This window comes from Capra hircus, chromosome 18 (assembly GCF_001704415.2).
Source record: "Capra hircus breed San Clemente chromosome 18, ASM170441v1, whole genome shotgun sequence".
NCBI classification, from domain to species: Eukaryota; Metazoa; Chordata; class Mammalia; order Artiodactyla; family Bovidae; genus Capra; species Capra hircus.
This window is the reverse complement of record NC_030825.1, coordinates 30,847,929-30,863,497: the sequence shown is the minus strand read 5'-3', so window position 1 is coordinate 30,863,497 and position 15,569 is coordinate 30,847,929. Positions and strand designations below refer to the sequence as shown.

The window sequence follows — 15,569 nt, the reverse complement described above, 5'->3', positions numbered from 1 at the left end:
TTCACAGTAATCAGGATAGAAAATTAATGCTTCTATGGAGAAGAGTGAAGTTAAATTTCAAAAAGCCTGGTTTCCATTAGAGTTTATCTGAAGTATGGCTTTACATTGGAATTGCCTGAGAAGACTTTAAAAACTGCTCCACCTTCATCCCTGTATTGTCATCCCACAGATTTGAAAGCGACGCTAGGGATCCAAATATTTTTCAAAGCTGGATACTAACACGTAAGCAGAGTTGGTACTCACAGACTTAGCATATGGTCATTTCTGTTCTAGCCTCTGTCTATATAATTTTGCTGGACCCTCACAGTAATTTTAACATTTGTTGTAGACTTGAAATCCAGAGCGAAGACAAGTTAAATGATTGGTCCGAAGAGAAAAGGTACTTAACATCAGAACATTTCACATATAAATATTCCATCTGTGAAACTTAACCCCACGCTGCTGCTTAGTCATTCAGTCGTGTCTGACTCTTTGCAACCCCGTGGACTGTTGACAGTCAGGCTCCTCTGTCCATGGGATTCTCCAGGCAGGAGTACTGGAGTGGGTTGGCATGCCCTCCTTCAAGGGGTCTTCTCGACCCAGGGATTGAACCTGGGTCTGCTGCACTGCAGGCAGATTCTTTACTGCTGAGCCACTGGATGAGAATGAACCCCATGCTACTCTGCCCAAATACACTCACCCCACAAATATACACAGGGTTTGTCATTGTTCAGACACTATCTAGATTTATTTATTTTCTCTATGAAGGCATTTCTTAATTTTAGAGTCCCCTCACTAGAAGGTAACTCTGTTGATAACAGAATATTTTCACTTTATCACTTCTCTTTTTCCAGCCTAAACAGACTAGTTTGAAATGCACACACTCACTAACAGCCTGACACAGAGTACAGAGCTTGACTTTATTTGTCTGTTAATGTGTTATTATTTCATAATGGGGGAAGTAATTTCTCCTAAAAGCAAAATCTAAGTAAAAACACAACCCAGAAAAACAAAAACAAAAGTTATCTCATGGCCTTCTGCAGGGAAGAAAGAGTTCACCCTTTCAGATTAGTCTCTGAACTCAGTTCTTTTAGTAAATCTTGCATCTTTTTCTTGTGATTCATTAAAAAAAAAAAAACTCTCCTGAATTAATTTTAAGCTTAGAGAAAAGTTACAAAAATAGTTGCAAAAATACTCAGCTTTGTTGCTGTTCAGTTGCTAACTCATGTCTGATTCTTTTCAACCCCATGAACTGAAGCATACCAGGCTTCCCTGTCCTTCACCATCTCCTGGAGTTTGCTCAAACTCATGTCCGTTGAATCAGTGATGCCATCCAATCATCTCATCCTCTGTCACCCTCTTCTCCTCCTACTCTCAATCTTTCCCAGCATCAGGGTTTTTTCCAATGAGTTGGCTCTTCACATCATGTGGCCAAAGTATTGTATCTTCTGCTTCAGCACGAGTCCTTTCAGTGAATATTCAAGGTTGATTTCCTTTAGGACTGACTGATTTGATCTTCTTGCCATCCAAGGGACTCTCAAGAGTCTTTTCCAGCACCACAGTTCAAAAGCATCATAAGCTTACCTCCAGCGGAACATTTTAGGTCAAATTAGTGCAAGGACCAAAACAAGAGAATCAGCGTTAAGACTCATATTTATTGTCATTGAAAATGAAATCGCTCAGTCGTGTCCGACTCTTTGCAACCCCGTGAACTGTAGCCCACCAGGCTCCTCCGTCCGTGGGATTCTCCGGGCAAGAATACTGGAGTGGGTTGCCATTTCTTTCTCCAGGGGATCTTTCCAACCCAGGGATCGAACCCAAGTCTCCCGCATTGCAGACAGACGCTTTAACCTCTGAGCCACCATTGTCATTACCCAGTGTCAATGTTTTATCATCTCTTAATTGGACTATACCTGTAAACCTCATAACTTGTCTCATCTCCTGCCGTTCTATATCTCTGCCTCCAATTGAATCTGGAAGTACTAATGGAGGAGCCTCCTACATAGGGTTGATTGCAAATGATGGATCTCCTGTCTTTTCTACAGGATGAAGCTAACTCTCCCCATCTTGACATTTATATGCCCTTATATTTTGTTCTGTTTGCTTCTCCAACTTTAGTTTTAATGACTGCCTTTTCCAGACATCTCTCTTCCTAACAGAAACCTAGTCATGTCTATCTTACTATCCTCCTCTCACCTGGAATGTCTTTCCTCCTATTCTTCTCCATCCCACACAATATTCAAATAACTGCAAATATTGTGCTTTCATGTGCTCATTTCACCAGCTAGTTGATGAGCTACTTGTGAAAGTGAGTCTTTATTTATTTATTTTTTTGATACTGTTCCCAGTGTCTGGTGGAATGTATTACACAACACATTCAGAGCATTTTTTATCTCTAGCTGTAGATTTTTGTAGACCCTCTGAATCATCACGCCGAGTAAAAATTCGTTTTACAGGATGATCAACTGCTCGGCAAACATTACATTTTCCTATGTAGTCACCATAATTCAACACACTTCAAAAAGTATTCTGATTGGCAAGATCTTTCAGAAGCTCTACCTTGTCTCAGCAAACAGAGATGCTGCTCAGATCCACCCACAGCTCCCTTTAGGTTTAAAACACTCTTCCCTCAGCTGCGGGGCGTGTTGACTGTTAACAGTTCAGGGCTGATGATCTCTCAGCTGAAGACAGCCGCCTGGACCAGGGCCAAACCTCCATTCTGAGGGAGGTTCCCACAGCCAAACACTGGTCAGTGCTGGAGTATAAAGTCCTGGATGGATTTCCTCACTGACCATCCCAACTCTAGAGGGGAGTCCACTGAGGTCTTTGTTGTAACTGCATCACTGCCTTAGAGCTCCTTCTTTCCGCTTTCCTGCAGATACCTTTTTTAAAATCAGAGGATAATTGCTTTACAGTGTTATGTTGGTTTCTGCTGTACAACAATATGAATCAGCCATGCATGCACGCTCAGTTGCTCAGTTGTGTCTGACTCTCTGAGACCCCATGATCAGGCTCCTCTGTCTATGGGATTCTCAAGGCAAGAATACTGGATTGGGTTGCCATGCCCTCCTCCAGGGAATCTCTCTGACCCAAGGATCAAACCCATGGCCCCTGGATTGACAAGCAGGTTCTGTACCACTGAGCCACCTGGGAAGCCCATGAGTTTACATCCCCTCCCTCTAGAACCTCCCGCCCACCCCACCCCACCCCTGTAGGTTATCACAGAGCACCAGGTTGAGCTCTCTGTATCATACAGCAGCTTCCCACTAGCTATCTACTTTATACAGTTGTTAGTAGTCACTAAGCTGTGTTGGACTCTTTGTGACTCCCTGGACTATAGCCTACGAGGCTCCTTTATCCATGGGATTCATGGCAAGAATACTGGAGTGGGTTGCCATTTCCTTCTCCAGCTTTACACATTATAGTGTATATATATGTCAATGCTATCCTCTCAATCCGTCCCACCCTCTCCTTCTATATCTATGTCTACAAGCCTGTTCTCTGTGTTGGGGTCTCTATTCCTGCCCTGTAAATAGGTTCATCAGTACCATTTTTCTAGATTCTGTATATATGTATTAATATACTGATCTAAGGAACTCCTCAGTAAAAATTCAAGAAATGTTCATCTTAGAATCTATTTCTAGGAAGCTCATTTGTGATACTTACCATTCTTTATGAAATCATCAGATGATTTATTCATTTGTGCATCCATTCAGTTAGCAAATGTATGTTCAATAATCATTACATGTCTGACACTTAGTGAGGAAGACATGGACCCTGCCCTCATAAAACATGCTTCTCATTAACACACCAGACTTCTCCAGTTTCTCCCCACTTTCAGTATTTCCCAGAATTTAACACAGTCTCTCAGACTACTTTGTTTTTACTCTTGCTTAAAATTCCTTCCCTGCTGTTCTTTTCCTGGTTAAACTCTACCCACCTTTCATCAGTTCAGTTCAGTTCAGTTCAGTCACTCAGTTGTGTCTGACTCTTTGTGACCCCGTGAACCGCAGCACGTCAGTCCTCCCTGTCCATCACCAACTCCCGGAGTTCACTCAAACTCACGTCCATCAAGTCGGTGATGCCATCCAGCCATCTCATCCTCTGTCGTCCTCTTCTCCTCCTGCCCCCAATCCCTCCCAGCATCAGAGTCTTTTCCAATGAGTCAACTCTTCACATGAGGTGGCCAAAGTATTGGAGTTTCAGCTTTAGCATTAGTCCTTCCAAAGAACACCCAGGGCTGATCTCCTTCAGAATGGACTGGTTGGATCTCCTTGCAGTCCAAGGGACTCTCAAGAGTCTTCTCCAACACCACAGTTCAAAAGCATCAATTCTTCGGTGCTCAGCCTTCTTCACAGTCCAACTTTCACATCCATACATGACCACTGGAAAAACCATAGACTTGACTAGATGGACCTTTGTTGGCACAGTAATGTCTCTGCCTTTGAATATGCTATCTAGGTTGGTCATAACTTTCCTTCCAAGGAGTAAGCGTCTTTTACCTTTCATAATTCCACTCAAGTACAGTGCCTCTCAGAAAGCTGTCCCTGACCATATCTGGTTTGTGCTGGATTAAGTGAGAGGTCCAAACTCAGTGTCAGTGCATTTAGCTGGATTTGTCTCCCCTCTTCCCTCCTACCACCAAACTGTAAGCTTCTCGAGTATAAATTTTGGCTTCGTTTCAGGCAAGCTTAATGTATTCAATGGCTAAATGAATGAGTGAATAAAAATGGAAAATTAATCTGGGGGAAAAAAAGTTTTGATTCTGTTATCCATAAGCCCAGTTATCTAAATATTATGATTAATTAGTAGTCCAATGTAATTTTATATTTTGAGGAAATAAATAAGATGGGATAAGATATTCCTTTCATATTCTGTGCAGCTTTTTCAGCAGCCAGTTTTTCCAAGTAAATTCAGTTGTGCTTTTTGGAGAACTTAAATGTTACATTTTATATCCATCATATTATTAACCTTATGTTTCATATTTCTTTGATATGTATCCGTTTCATATTCTCTAAGCCCACAAATCTGATAGGTATCTTTCAAATGAAGACTACAAAGGAATCTTAAATAATACAGATTCTAAAAGAGCTGTCTTTATATAGTACATCAACTTAGCAGTACTCTGTCTTTTAAAAGGCTTGTATATCATTGAAGTTATGATAGTTTATCTCCATATTTTTAAAAAGATTTCTTTTCTTCCTCGTTACCACACATGGATTTCTGTATAATATCCTTAACAAAATTCAGCTCTTGGCAAAGAATAATGTGTTAATTCTTATTTTCTCTTTTTCTTTTCCTTTTTTTTTTCAGGTACGTCTGTCACTAATGTAACAGCTACTGATGCTGATGACCCAGTTTATGGAAACAGTGCGAAGTTGGTTTATAGCATCTTGGAAGGGCAACCTTATTTTTCCATTGAGCCTGAAACAGGTTTGTGGCCTAAATTTTGAATTCTATTTACTATGTCATTGCTTCAGGGAAACACTTTTCTTGGGATGTGGATTATGAAATGCTCTGGTTAAGGAACTTCACTGCCTATCAGTAACATTTGAATGTGTTATTCCTGTGCAGTGCCAGGTACATGGCAAGCCTGACAATCATTTTGATACATATTAAAATGAATTGCAGATGCTTTGTAGAATATCACCTGTTTAACAGATGGCCTGGCACTGTTGTTCATCCCTAGGAAAAAAGTGTGCTTATACCTCAGGCTGACTTAGATATCAGATTTAAGAATAAATACAATTACTTATTGGCTGCAAAATGCTTGGCAAGTAACATTTATAAAGATTTCTAAGTTTCAACTCACACATCTATGAAGTGGAGTGGAACCTTCCTCATAGCCTTATGAAGATCAGATGAACCAATAAATATTCAGCACACAGTACATGGCATATGGTAATCATTTCGTGCATGGATATTATTGTATTTGTTACTAGATTCCTCATTTGTTAAACAGGATTCTGATATCTGTGTACTAGAACTCTCATGAAAATATTATCATTTTTGCCAATATTAAATGCAATGAGTATCCTGAGTTCAATGGTATAGATTTTAGCAAACAGGAAATAAGTTTTTTAAAAAACATAAAACAGGCAAACAAAGAAATCTATTTTTAATGATTTGGCAGATAAGTTCATAAAATAACAGTTTTCGTAAATGAAGATATATCTTTTATTGTTTAATTTAACAGTGTAGCAAGAGAGTAAAGACACTGTGTCAGACTTTTTATAATCATGATTTTTATAGCATATTTTAAAATTACTTAAAATAGCATCATCTTTTGGGTACAGTTTTTTTCCTGTATCTGGTGATTTTGTCTGCAGACTTCCAAATAGAAAAGTTCACTATGTGGGCGCATATGCATTTGTTACTTTGATTCATGAGTTTTCAGCAGTATTGAGATGAATTTTCATGTCTTACCATTAAGTCAATTATTAATTAAATTAAAAATTTAGAGCTTCTTCTCATTTTTTTTTTAATTCAAAGAAAAATCCTCATGCATTTAAAAGTGAGAAAAAGTATATCTATACATAAATAGGTCATGGCTTAAAATTGAATTTAGATTCAGAAACAGGAAATAACTCTTGTAAAAGACATTAATCAGGGGCATAATCACATACGGGTTTCCTCAGTGAAGAAGTCTGCTATAGATGCCATCTCCTTTGTCCTCTTTGATGACCCTGGGGAAGAGTAGAGAAGGTGGTCAGCTCTGAATTTTAAGGGAAGAGAGAAACATCTGGAGATGTCCTACTGCTCGGCCAGAGTCACAGTGAGAGATGTGACCAGGGTTGGGACTCACACCCAGGGCTTTAATTTCAAAGCCACTGTCAGACATCTTCCAACTTCTCTTTTCAATGGCAAGAGTTATGGTATAGCAGCATTCGCAAAACAGAAAAGTACTAACTCCTTAAGTGAAATTGAATAATTTCCTCTTTGCTCCTTGGCTATTTTTTTTGTTTACTTGAATCTTTTGGTTCACTATTTACAGTGTAATATATTGAGAAACAATTATTGAGAAAGTATATTGAGAAGATATTGAGAAACAATTGACACATAGTGTTATATTAGTTTCAGATGTGTAGCATAAAGATTTAGCAGGGATTCCCTGGTAGCTCTGCTGGTAAAGAATCCATCTGCAATGCAGGAGACCCTACTTCGATTCCTGGGTTGGGAAGTTCCCCTGGAGAAAGGATAGGCTACTCACTTCAGTATAAGAATACTGAAGCCCAGGTGAGCTTCCCTGGTGGCTTAGGTGGTAAAGAATCCACCTGCAACATGGGAGACCTAGGTTTGATCCCTGGGTTGGGAAGATTCCCTGGAGGAGGGCATGGCAACCCACTCCAGTATTCTTGCCTTGAGAATCCCCATGGACAGGGGAGCCTGGCAGGCTACAGTCCATGGGGTGTCAAAGAGTCAGACATGATTGAGTGCAGCACAGCATATATTGTGAAGTGATTATCAGAATAAGTCTGGTTAACATCCATCACCACGCAGTTGTATTTTTTTTTTCTTTTGATGAGAAATTTTAGGATCTTGGCAACTTCTAAATATATGACACAGTGCTAGTAATTATAGACATCATGTGCCATGCTGTGCTGAGTCGCTTCAGGTGTGTCTGACTCTGTGCGACCCTATGAACAGTCGCCCACCAGGCTCCTCTTTCCATGGGATTCTCCAGACAAGAATACTGGAGTGGGTTGCTATGCCCTTCTCCAGGGGATCTTCCCAACCCAGGGATTGAACCTGAGTCTCTTAAGTCTCCTGCATCAGCAGGCAGATTCTTAACCCCTAGCACCACCACACAGAACATTATATCCCTAGGACTTATCTATTTTATAACTGTAAGTTTTTACCTTCCAACAAATGTCCAAATCAGCATTCAGTATGTGCCAGGAAGCAAGTTAGATATAAGGAGACAAATTCACAAAGGCTAGTCTCAGCCTATAATATCTCACAATCCATTTTGGCAGACAGATTTTTTTTTTCAACATAAATACAAGGAAGCATGATGATGCCATTTAAATAATTTATATCTTTAGGAATAACTTACCATGAAGTACAGAGAATAAAAGCCTAGTACTAAGTCAGAGAATTTGGGCAACTTTAAATCTCATTTGACATATATTGCTATTTGCTTAATTAAGTGTTGTCAGCAACATTTAATATGTACATTTTCACTCAGCATAATGAGTGTTTAATCTCAACACATATTCATTTTAGCCTTATCATGTCCAATTTGACAGATACAAAGTTATCTGATTCATATTTTAGAAAGTGTATTCTGGTAGTGTTGTGGAAATACACTGGAGAGAGATGATACTTGAAGCATGTACATAGAAGTTACTTAATAAATACTGGTTGAATGCAGTTAAGGTTTTTAACTCAAGCAGCCAGAGTACAGAAGGAAGTAGAGGCTAAATTTAATAATAGAGTCAGCAACAGATGTTTAATAGCTTATCAATTAGCAAATTGATATAGTTTATCAAATAGCTTATCAAATAGCAAATCACATATTGAAACATCAAGATGTTAAGTGAAAGGTAAGTATTATTGTGTAAATGTTTGCTTAATTATACTTAAGTTTGTTCAAATGAAAACAGGGGGTTAGTTGTTCCTAAAGGATCTAAATTTGTCTATCTCTGAGACCTTTGTTCATCTTTCTAAAACAAAAATTGAGACTGGTGTGAATGCATGTGCACATAGAGGAGGATATAAGGGCAGAAGTACATTAAGAATATTTTTAAATATTTTGTATTAGAAAAATGTACAAAGAACATAGAACATTTGAATTTTTTATTTTCTAAGCAAAAGGAAAGAAAATACCCTTTCTGGTGATGAGAAGATTTGCATCATTTGCCTCAGCTGTGGAATAGACTCTGACTTGGAGTTAGGAGGACAAGTGACTTCTTGGGGCTTAAAGACTGTGAAAGATAGAAGAAGTACTGTCTTAGTTTCACTGCTGTAACAAAGTGTGATAAACTGGGCAACTTAGAAGAATCAGACATTTATTTCTCAGAGGCCTGGAGGCTGGAAGTTTGAGATCAGGGTGGGCATGGTCAGGTTCTGGTGACTGCCCTCTTCTGAGTTGCAGAGGCTGTCTCTCCTGTTCCCTTGGAAAGAGAAGAAGCTAGGTCTCTGGCTTCTTTTTATATGAATGCTAATACTATTTTTGAAGGATTCACCCTCATGATCTACCTCTCAAAGCTGCCACCTCCAAATACCATTACAGAGGGGATTACAGTTCACCATATGAATCTGTGGAGAGTCAAAAACATGCAATCCAGGTTAGACATGAAACAGACTTAGGCAAGGAAGTCCATCACACTATAATTCTGACCTTAAACCCATGCAAGTTAGGAGAGGATATATGCTAAGGCAATGTAGATTCACCAGCATCTTGGCCAAACCCATAGAGGTCCCTGGAAGAAAGATTTCTCCTAAAAGGAGTCTCAGAGTGTACACAAATGGCCAGGCTTTATTATCACCTGCCTTGCGCAGCTGTTGGCCGAGATATACCTAGGAAGAGTAAGATACCCGCTTGAAACTTAAAACTAGTCCTAATTAGCCTCCAATTAAAATAAATAAATTTAAATTTTTAAAAATGGAAAAAAACAACCAAAAAAGATAAAATATTTTTCTTGCCATCAAAAACAAAAACAAAAACCAGTCCTACATATGCCTCAAGTAATCATGTATGGATGTGAGAGCTGGACCATAAAGAAGGCTGAGTGCCAAATTAATACTTTCAGACTGTGGTGCTGGAGAAGACTCTTGGGAGTCCCTTGGACAGCAAAGAGATCAAACCAATCAATCCTAATAGAAATAAACCCTGAATATTCATTGGAAGGACTGATGCTGAAGCAGAAGCCCCAGTACTTGGACCACCTGATGGAAAGAGCTGATTCACTGGAAAAGACCCTGATGCTGGGAAAGACTGAGGGCAGAAGGAGAAGGGAGTGCCAGAGGATGAGATGGTTGGATGGCATCATTGACTCAATGGACATGAAGTTGAGCAAACTCCAGGAGATAGTGAAGGACAGGGAAGTCTGGCATGCTGTAGTTCATGATGTCGTGAAGAGTTGCATGTGACTTAGCGACACAACCTCCAGCAAAAACTGGAATCTGGAGAATCATTTGAGGGAAAGATCTGTATAGAGAAGACAGCCCACTGACCACTGTCAGCAACTCCTTGATGTTAGAATATTTTCAATAAGGAAAAGAAAACTGTTGCAGGAAGGGGAACCCCCTCCAGGGCCTGAGGGTGGGCTCTTGACTGACACTCAGAAATGAATTTTCCGAGGAGACACCTGTGCTCGAAGGCAAGAGACTTTATTGGGAAGGCGTGCCTGGGCAGAAAGCAGGAGGGCAAGGGAATTCAGGAGAACTGCTCCACCACGTGGCTCGCAGTCTCGGGATTTATGGTGATTGGGTTAGCATCCAGGTTGTCTCTGGCCAATCACTCTGGCTCAGGGTCCTTCTTGGCGCTGCACACGTCACTCAGCCAAGATGGATTCCAGTGAGAAGGATTCTGAGAGATGGTAGGATGTAAGGACTGGAGTCTCCTCTTTCCTTTTGGCTTTTTCTGAATTCTTCCAGTGGGCAGTAGCTTGTTAGTTATGGATTGCCACAAGTGGTCACGTGACCACTGGCCTACCTGGCCAGGGTAGGCAGTTTCAGTTGGTGGTTCCACTGACAAAACCCAAGGATAGGAGACAAGAATACATGTATGTGTCTTGTTTTACTTTCGCAAGAATGCTAAGGACAGAACTCCAGACTTTGGAACATAGAAGTTCTGTTTTCCTGCTTGCTTGTTACATTCCAACTTTATGGACTTATTTCCTGTCACCAGAGCACATTAATTGCTCTGTCTCAGGGAAAGCTTCTCCTCTTGTTTTAGGTATCAGCTTAGGATTCAGAAATATTTGCTATTTATTCTGTTTATTCTCTTCTGTGAGCGTCTCCTAATCAGTAATTATCTTGTAATTGACTTGCTTATGTTTCTAAGTCAGTTTTCATGCTAGAATGTACAGCTCATGAAAGAATGGGGCTTGTCTAATTTGCTCATTTTGCATCCCTATGCCTAGCAGAGAGTTTGGCACCTGAAATTATTCAGTAAGTAGTTGAGACAGAAAGGTGTGAAGAGGGTAGGGTGGGTAAACAGAAGAGAAGGAAGGAATGAATTAATAAAGAGAAAAAGAAAAGCTTGCCACAACTTATAGAGATGTGGAAACACCAGGAAGGGAATCCAGTTTGATTTCCAGCCTGTCTTCCTTCTGTCTATTTTTGTGGTAGGAAGAACACCACCGTAACCTCACGTGTGATTTTTGTTGTTTTTACTGAGATTCACTGAAGACTCAAATTCACGTCATTTCCAAGTCTCGTGCTATATCTTAAGTGTCTAGCCAATGTAATGCTATTCTGGTACTTGTAGAAATGAACCTTGAGACTTACAAACTCTTGCTCAGATTCAGTTCTAGATTAGATGTTGAGATGGAAAGGTTCAGGGAACCGTGGCAGCCATTGCAGAAGAAAGGATTGTTATTAATATATCTTCCTATTCTGGAGATCACTGTGATAGTAATAAAAATAATAATAGTAATAAAAGGTAAAATATTATTGTGTTTCTAAACCACAGTGAAGAAGGAAGAATTTCTGTCTCCAATTTGCAGTTGACAGATCTGTATTTCAGAGAAAGTAAGGTAAAATGTCTTCCCTATCCTTACATCAAACTCTCTGTCAAATTATAAACAACAGGAAGAATAAAAAGAAGACTATAAACAACAACCACCTCATTTATTGAACACGTGTTGTGTTCTTGGCAGTGCGCTAGTTGGGTTTGCATGTGTTATCAAATTTAATTTAATTTATGCCATACAATATTTTGAGGTAGGTACTAAATGTCATCTCCGTGTTACTGATGAGAGAACAGAGGATCAGAACTGATATTAATACGTTTATTGCACAAGGTGTTTGAAGCAAGGTTTCAGGTGAGTCTCTCTGATCACAAGATCTAGTTTTTCACATTCTTCTGTAACCCCACCTGACTCCCATGCATTGTGTCTCGTTCCCGGGGCTGCTGTTGGTATAGAAATGGACCCATAGAACTTGGAATTGGGCCCAGGTCTCCTTTATACGTGGACACAGGAAACAGTTTGATGTCAGATAAGATGTGAGGCAGTAGTAATTGTAAAATGAAGTGTCATTTTTGTGAATAGCTTCAAAAGGCTGAAAATAGCTTATTTGTATTCTATATATGTTTTCTCTCTCTCTCTCTTTTTTTTTGTTTTCCCCTCCCTGCCACCCCCAATACCATATGTTTGCTTGTAACATTTTGGGCACAGACAGGGAGAAATGTGGCATTTATTTAAAAAGCTACTAATTTGAGGACAGCAGTGAGAAAACAGTTGCAGACCATCCTAAGTGACTGAAGATGGAACATCTAAATAAAATGCAAGGCAAGTGAATAGTAAATGCTTAATTATCTGAAGAAATCAGGGTAAAGTTGCAGGACAGTGTGCACGTTGCTCCAGGCAATCAAGACTAAGAAAAATGACCAGTTGCAAAATAAACCAAGTTAATTCACTGACCTTTTTTTGAGACTCAGACCATCTTTCTTCATTGGATACAAATAGCATTTGTCTCAGTGGAACCTGTAAACATGAGCTAAGGCAAAAAGTACTCCTTGATAAAAATAATCCGTATAACAAATGGTTCTCTTTTATAAAAATCAAGGATAATACATAGACTCTTCATGAAATGCCTTCATGGAATTGAGTCATTGTTATAACTTCTGAGCCAAAGTGATAAACTGCAAACATAGAAGATCTCTTTTTTAAAAATATCAGGATTACATAAATTATCATTTCCACTGCCTTGAGGACTGGCTAAAGAATTTTCCTGTGCAGACCTTTGAGAAGAAATATTCAGATAAACTCAAGCTGTCCAACAATGCTAGGATGTACATTGATGAATGAGAATCTCTTTGTAATTCACATTAAATGATACCTAATCAACATCTACACTCTAAGATTAAAGTCATGTGCTAGCCATTGAGCATGCAGTGTTGTATATGATAAATCCTAAAAGAGATATATGTTCTTGCTGTTGTTTAGTCACTAAGTCATGTCTGTCTCTCTGTGACTCCATGGACTGCCACCTACCCAGGCCCCTCTGGCATGGGATTCTTCAGGCAACAATACTGGATTGGCTTGCCATTTCCTTTTTCAGGGAATCTTCCTGACCTAGGGATTGAACCCACATAGCCTGCTTGGCAGGTGGATTCTCTACCACTGAGCCATCTGGGAAACCAAAATATGTGGGCAATCAGAACAGTGTGATAACATAGGATCCTTGGCAGAATTCTTTTTTTTTTTGTAATTTATTTATTTTTTATTGAAGGATAATTGCTTTACAGAGTTTTGCTGTTTTCTGTCAAACCTCAACATGAATCAGCCGTAGGTATACATATATACCCTCCCTTTTGAACCTCCCTCCCATCTCCCGCCCCATCCCACCCCTCTAGGTCAATACAGAGCCCCTGTTTGAGTTTCCTGAGCCATACAGCAAATTCCCATTGGCTATCTATTTTACACATGGTAATGTAAGTTAACATGTTATTCTTTCTGTATATCTCACCCTCTCCTCCCCTCTCCACATGTCCATAAGTCTATTCTCTATGTCTGTTTCTCCATTGTTGCCCTGTAAGTAAATTCTTCAGTAACATTTTTCTAGCTTCTGTATAAATGTGTTAGAATACAGTATTTATCTTTCTCTTTCTGACTCACTTCACTCTGTATAATAGGTTCTAGGTTCATCCAGTTCATTAGAACTAACTCTAACGTGTTCCTTTTTATGGCTGAGTAATATTCCATTGTGTATATATACCACAACCTCTTTATCCGTTCATCTGTTGATGGATATCTAGGTTGCTTCCATGTTCTAGCTATTGTAAACAGTGCTGCAATGAACAATGGGATATGTGTGTCTCTCTCAATTTTGGTTTCCTCAGGGTATATGCCTGCTAGTGGGATTGCTGGGTCATATGGTGGTTTTATTCCTAGTTTTTTAACGAATCTCCATAACATCTTCCATTGTGGCCGTATCAGTTTACATTCCCACTAACAGTAAAAGAGTGCTCCCTTTTCTCCACACCCCCTCCAGCATTTATTTTTTGTAGACTTCTTGATGAGGGCCATTCTGACCAGTATGAGGTGATAGCTCATTGTAGTTTTGATTTGTGTTTCTCTAACAATGAGCAATGTTGAGCATCTTTTCATGTGTTTATTAGCCATGTGTATGTCTTCTTTGCAGAAATGTCTGTTTAGGTCTTTTTGCCACTTTTTGACTGAGTTGTTTGTTTTTCTGGTATTGAGTTGTATGAGCTGCTTGCATATTTTGGAAATTAATCCTTTGACAGTTAGTTGTTCATGTGCTATTTTTTTCTCCCATTCTGAGGGTTGTATTTTTACCTTGCTTATAGTTTCCTTTGCTGTGCAAAAGTTTTTTTTTTGTTGTTGTTGTTTTTTTTTAATCAGGTCACACTTGTTTACTTTTGTTTTTATTTCCATTACTCTAGTAAGTGTGTCATAGAGGATCTTGCTTTGATTTATGTCATTGAGTGTTCTGCCTATGTTTTCCTCTAAGAGTTTTATAGTTTCTGGTCTTATATTTAGGTCTGTAATCCATTTTGAGTTTATCTTTGTGTATGGTGTAAGGAAGTGTTCTAATTTCATTTTTTTACATGGAGCTGTCCAGTTTTCCCAGCACCATTTATTGAAGAGGCTGTCTTTGCCCAATTGTATATTCTTGCCTCCTTTGTTAAAAATAAGGTACCCATAGGTGCATGGGTTTATTTCTGGGCTTTCTATATTGTTCCATTGGTCTGTATTTCTGTTTTTGTGCCAGTACCATACTGTCTTGATGACTGTAGCTTTGTAGTATAACTTGAAGTCGGGAAGCTTGATTTCTCCAGCTCCATTCTTTCTCTAGACTGCTTTGGCTATTTGCGGTCTTTTGTGTTTCCATATGAACTGTGAAGTTTTTTGTTCTAGTTACGTGAAAAATGCTATTGGTAATTTGATAGGGATTGCGTTGAATCTGTAGATTGCATTTGTTAGTATAGTCATTGTAACAATATTTATTCTTCCTACCCAGGAACATGCAATATCTCTCCATCTGTTTATATCATTTTATTTATGTCTTTTATTTCTTTCATTAGTGTCTTATAATTTTCTCTGTACAGTTCTTTTGTCTCCTTAGGTAAATTTATTCCTAGATATTTAATTTTTTTTATTGCAATGGTGAATGGGATTGATTCCTTAATTGCTGTTTCTGATTTTTCATTATTAGTATATAGAAATGCAAGTGATTTCTGTGTATTGATTTTGTATCCCGTAACTGCTAAATTCACTGGTTAGCTCTAGTAATTTTCTGATACATCTTTAGAGTTTTCTAGGTACAGTATCATGTCATCTGCAAACAGTGAGAGCTTTACTTCTTCTTTTCTGATCAGGGTTCCTTTTATTTCTTTTTCTTCCTTGATTGCTGTAGCTAGGACTTCCAACTGTTGAATAATTGTGGTAAAA

At 39.0% G+C, this 15,569-nt stretch overlaps 1 protein-coding gene across 1 annotated transcript in view; it reads left to right on the top strand.

The window, feature by feature from the left end:
• Positions 1-15,569, top strand: part of CDH8 (cadherin 8) — a 397,394-nt gene that overhangs the window by 192,317 nt on the left and 189,508 nt on the right. The window contains exon 4 of the mRNA XM_005692098.3: positions 5,293-5,412. Coding sequence (XP_005692155.1) covers positions 5,293-5,412 — 120 coding nt within the window. The remainder of the gene's footprint in view (positions 1-5,292; positions 5,413-15,569) is intronic.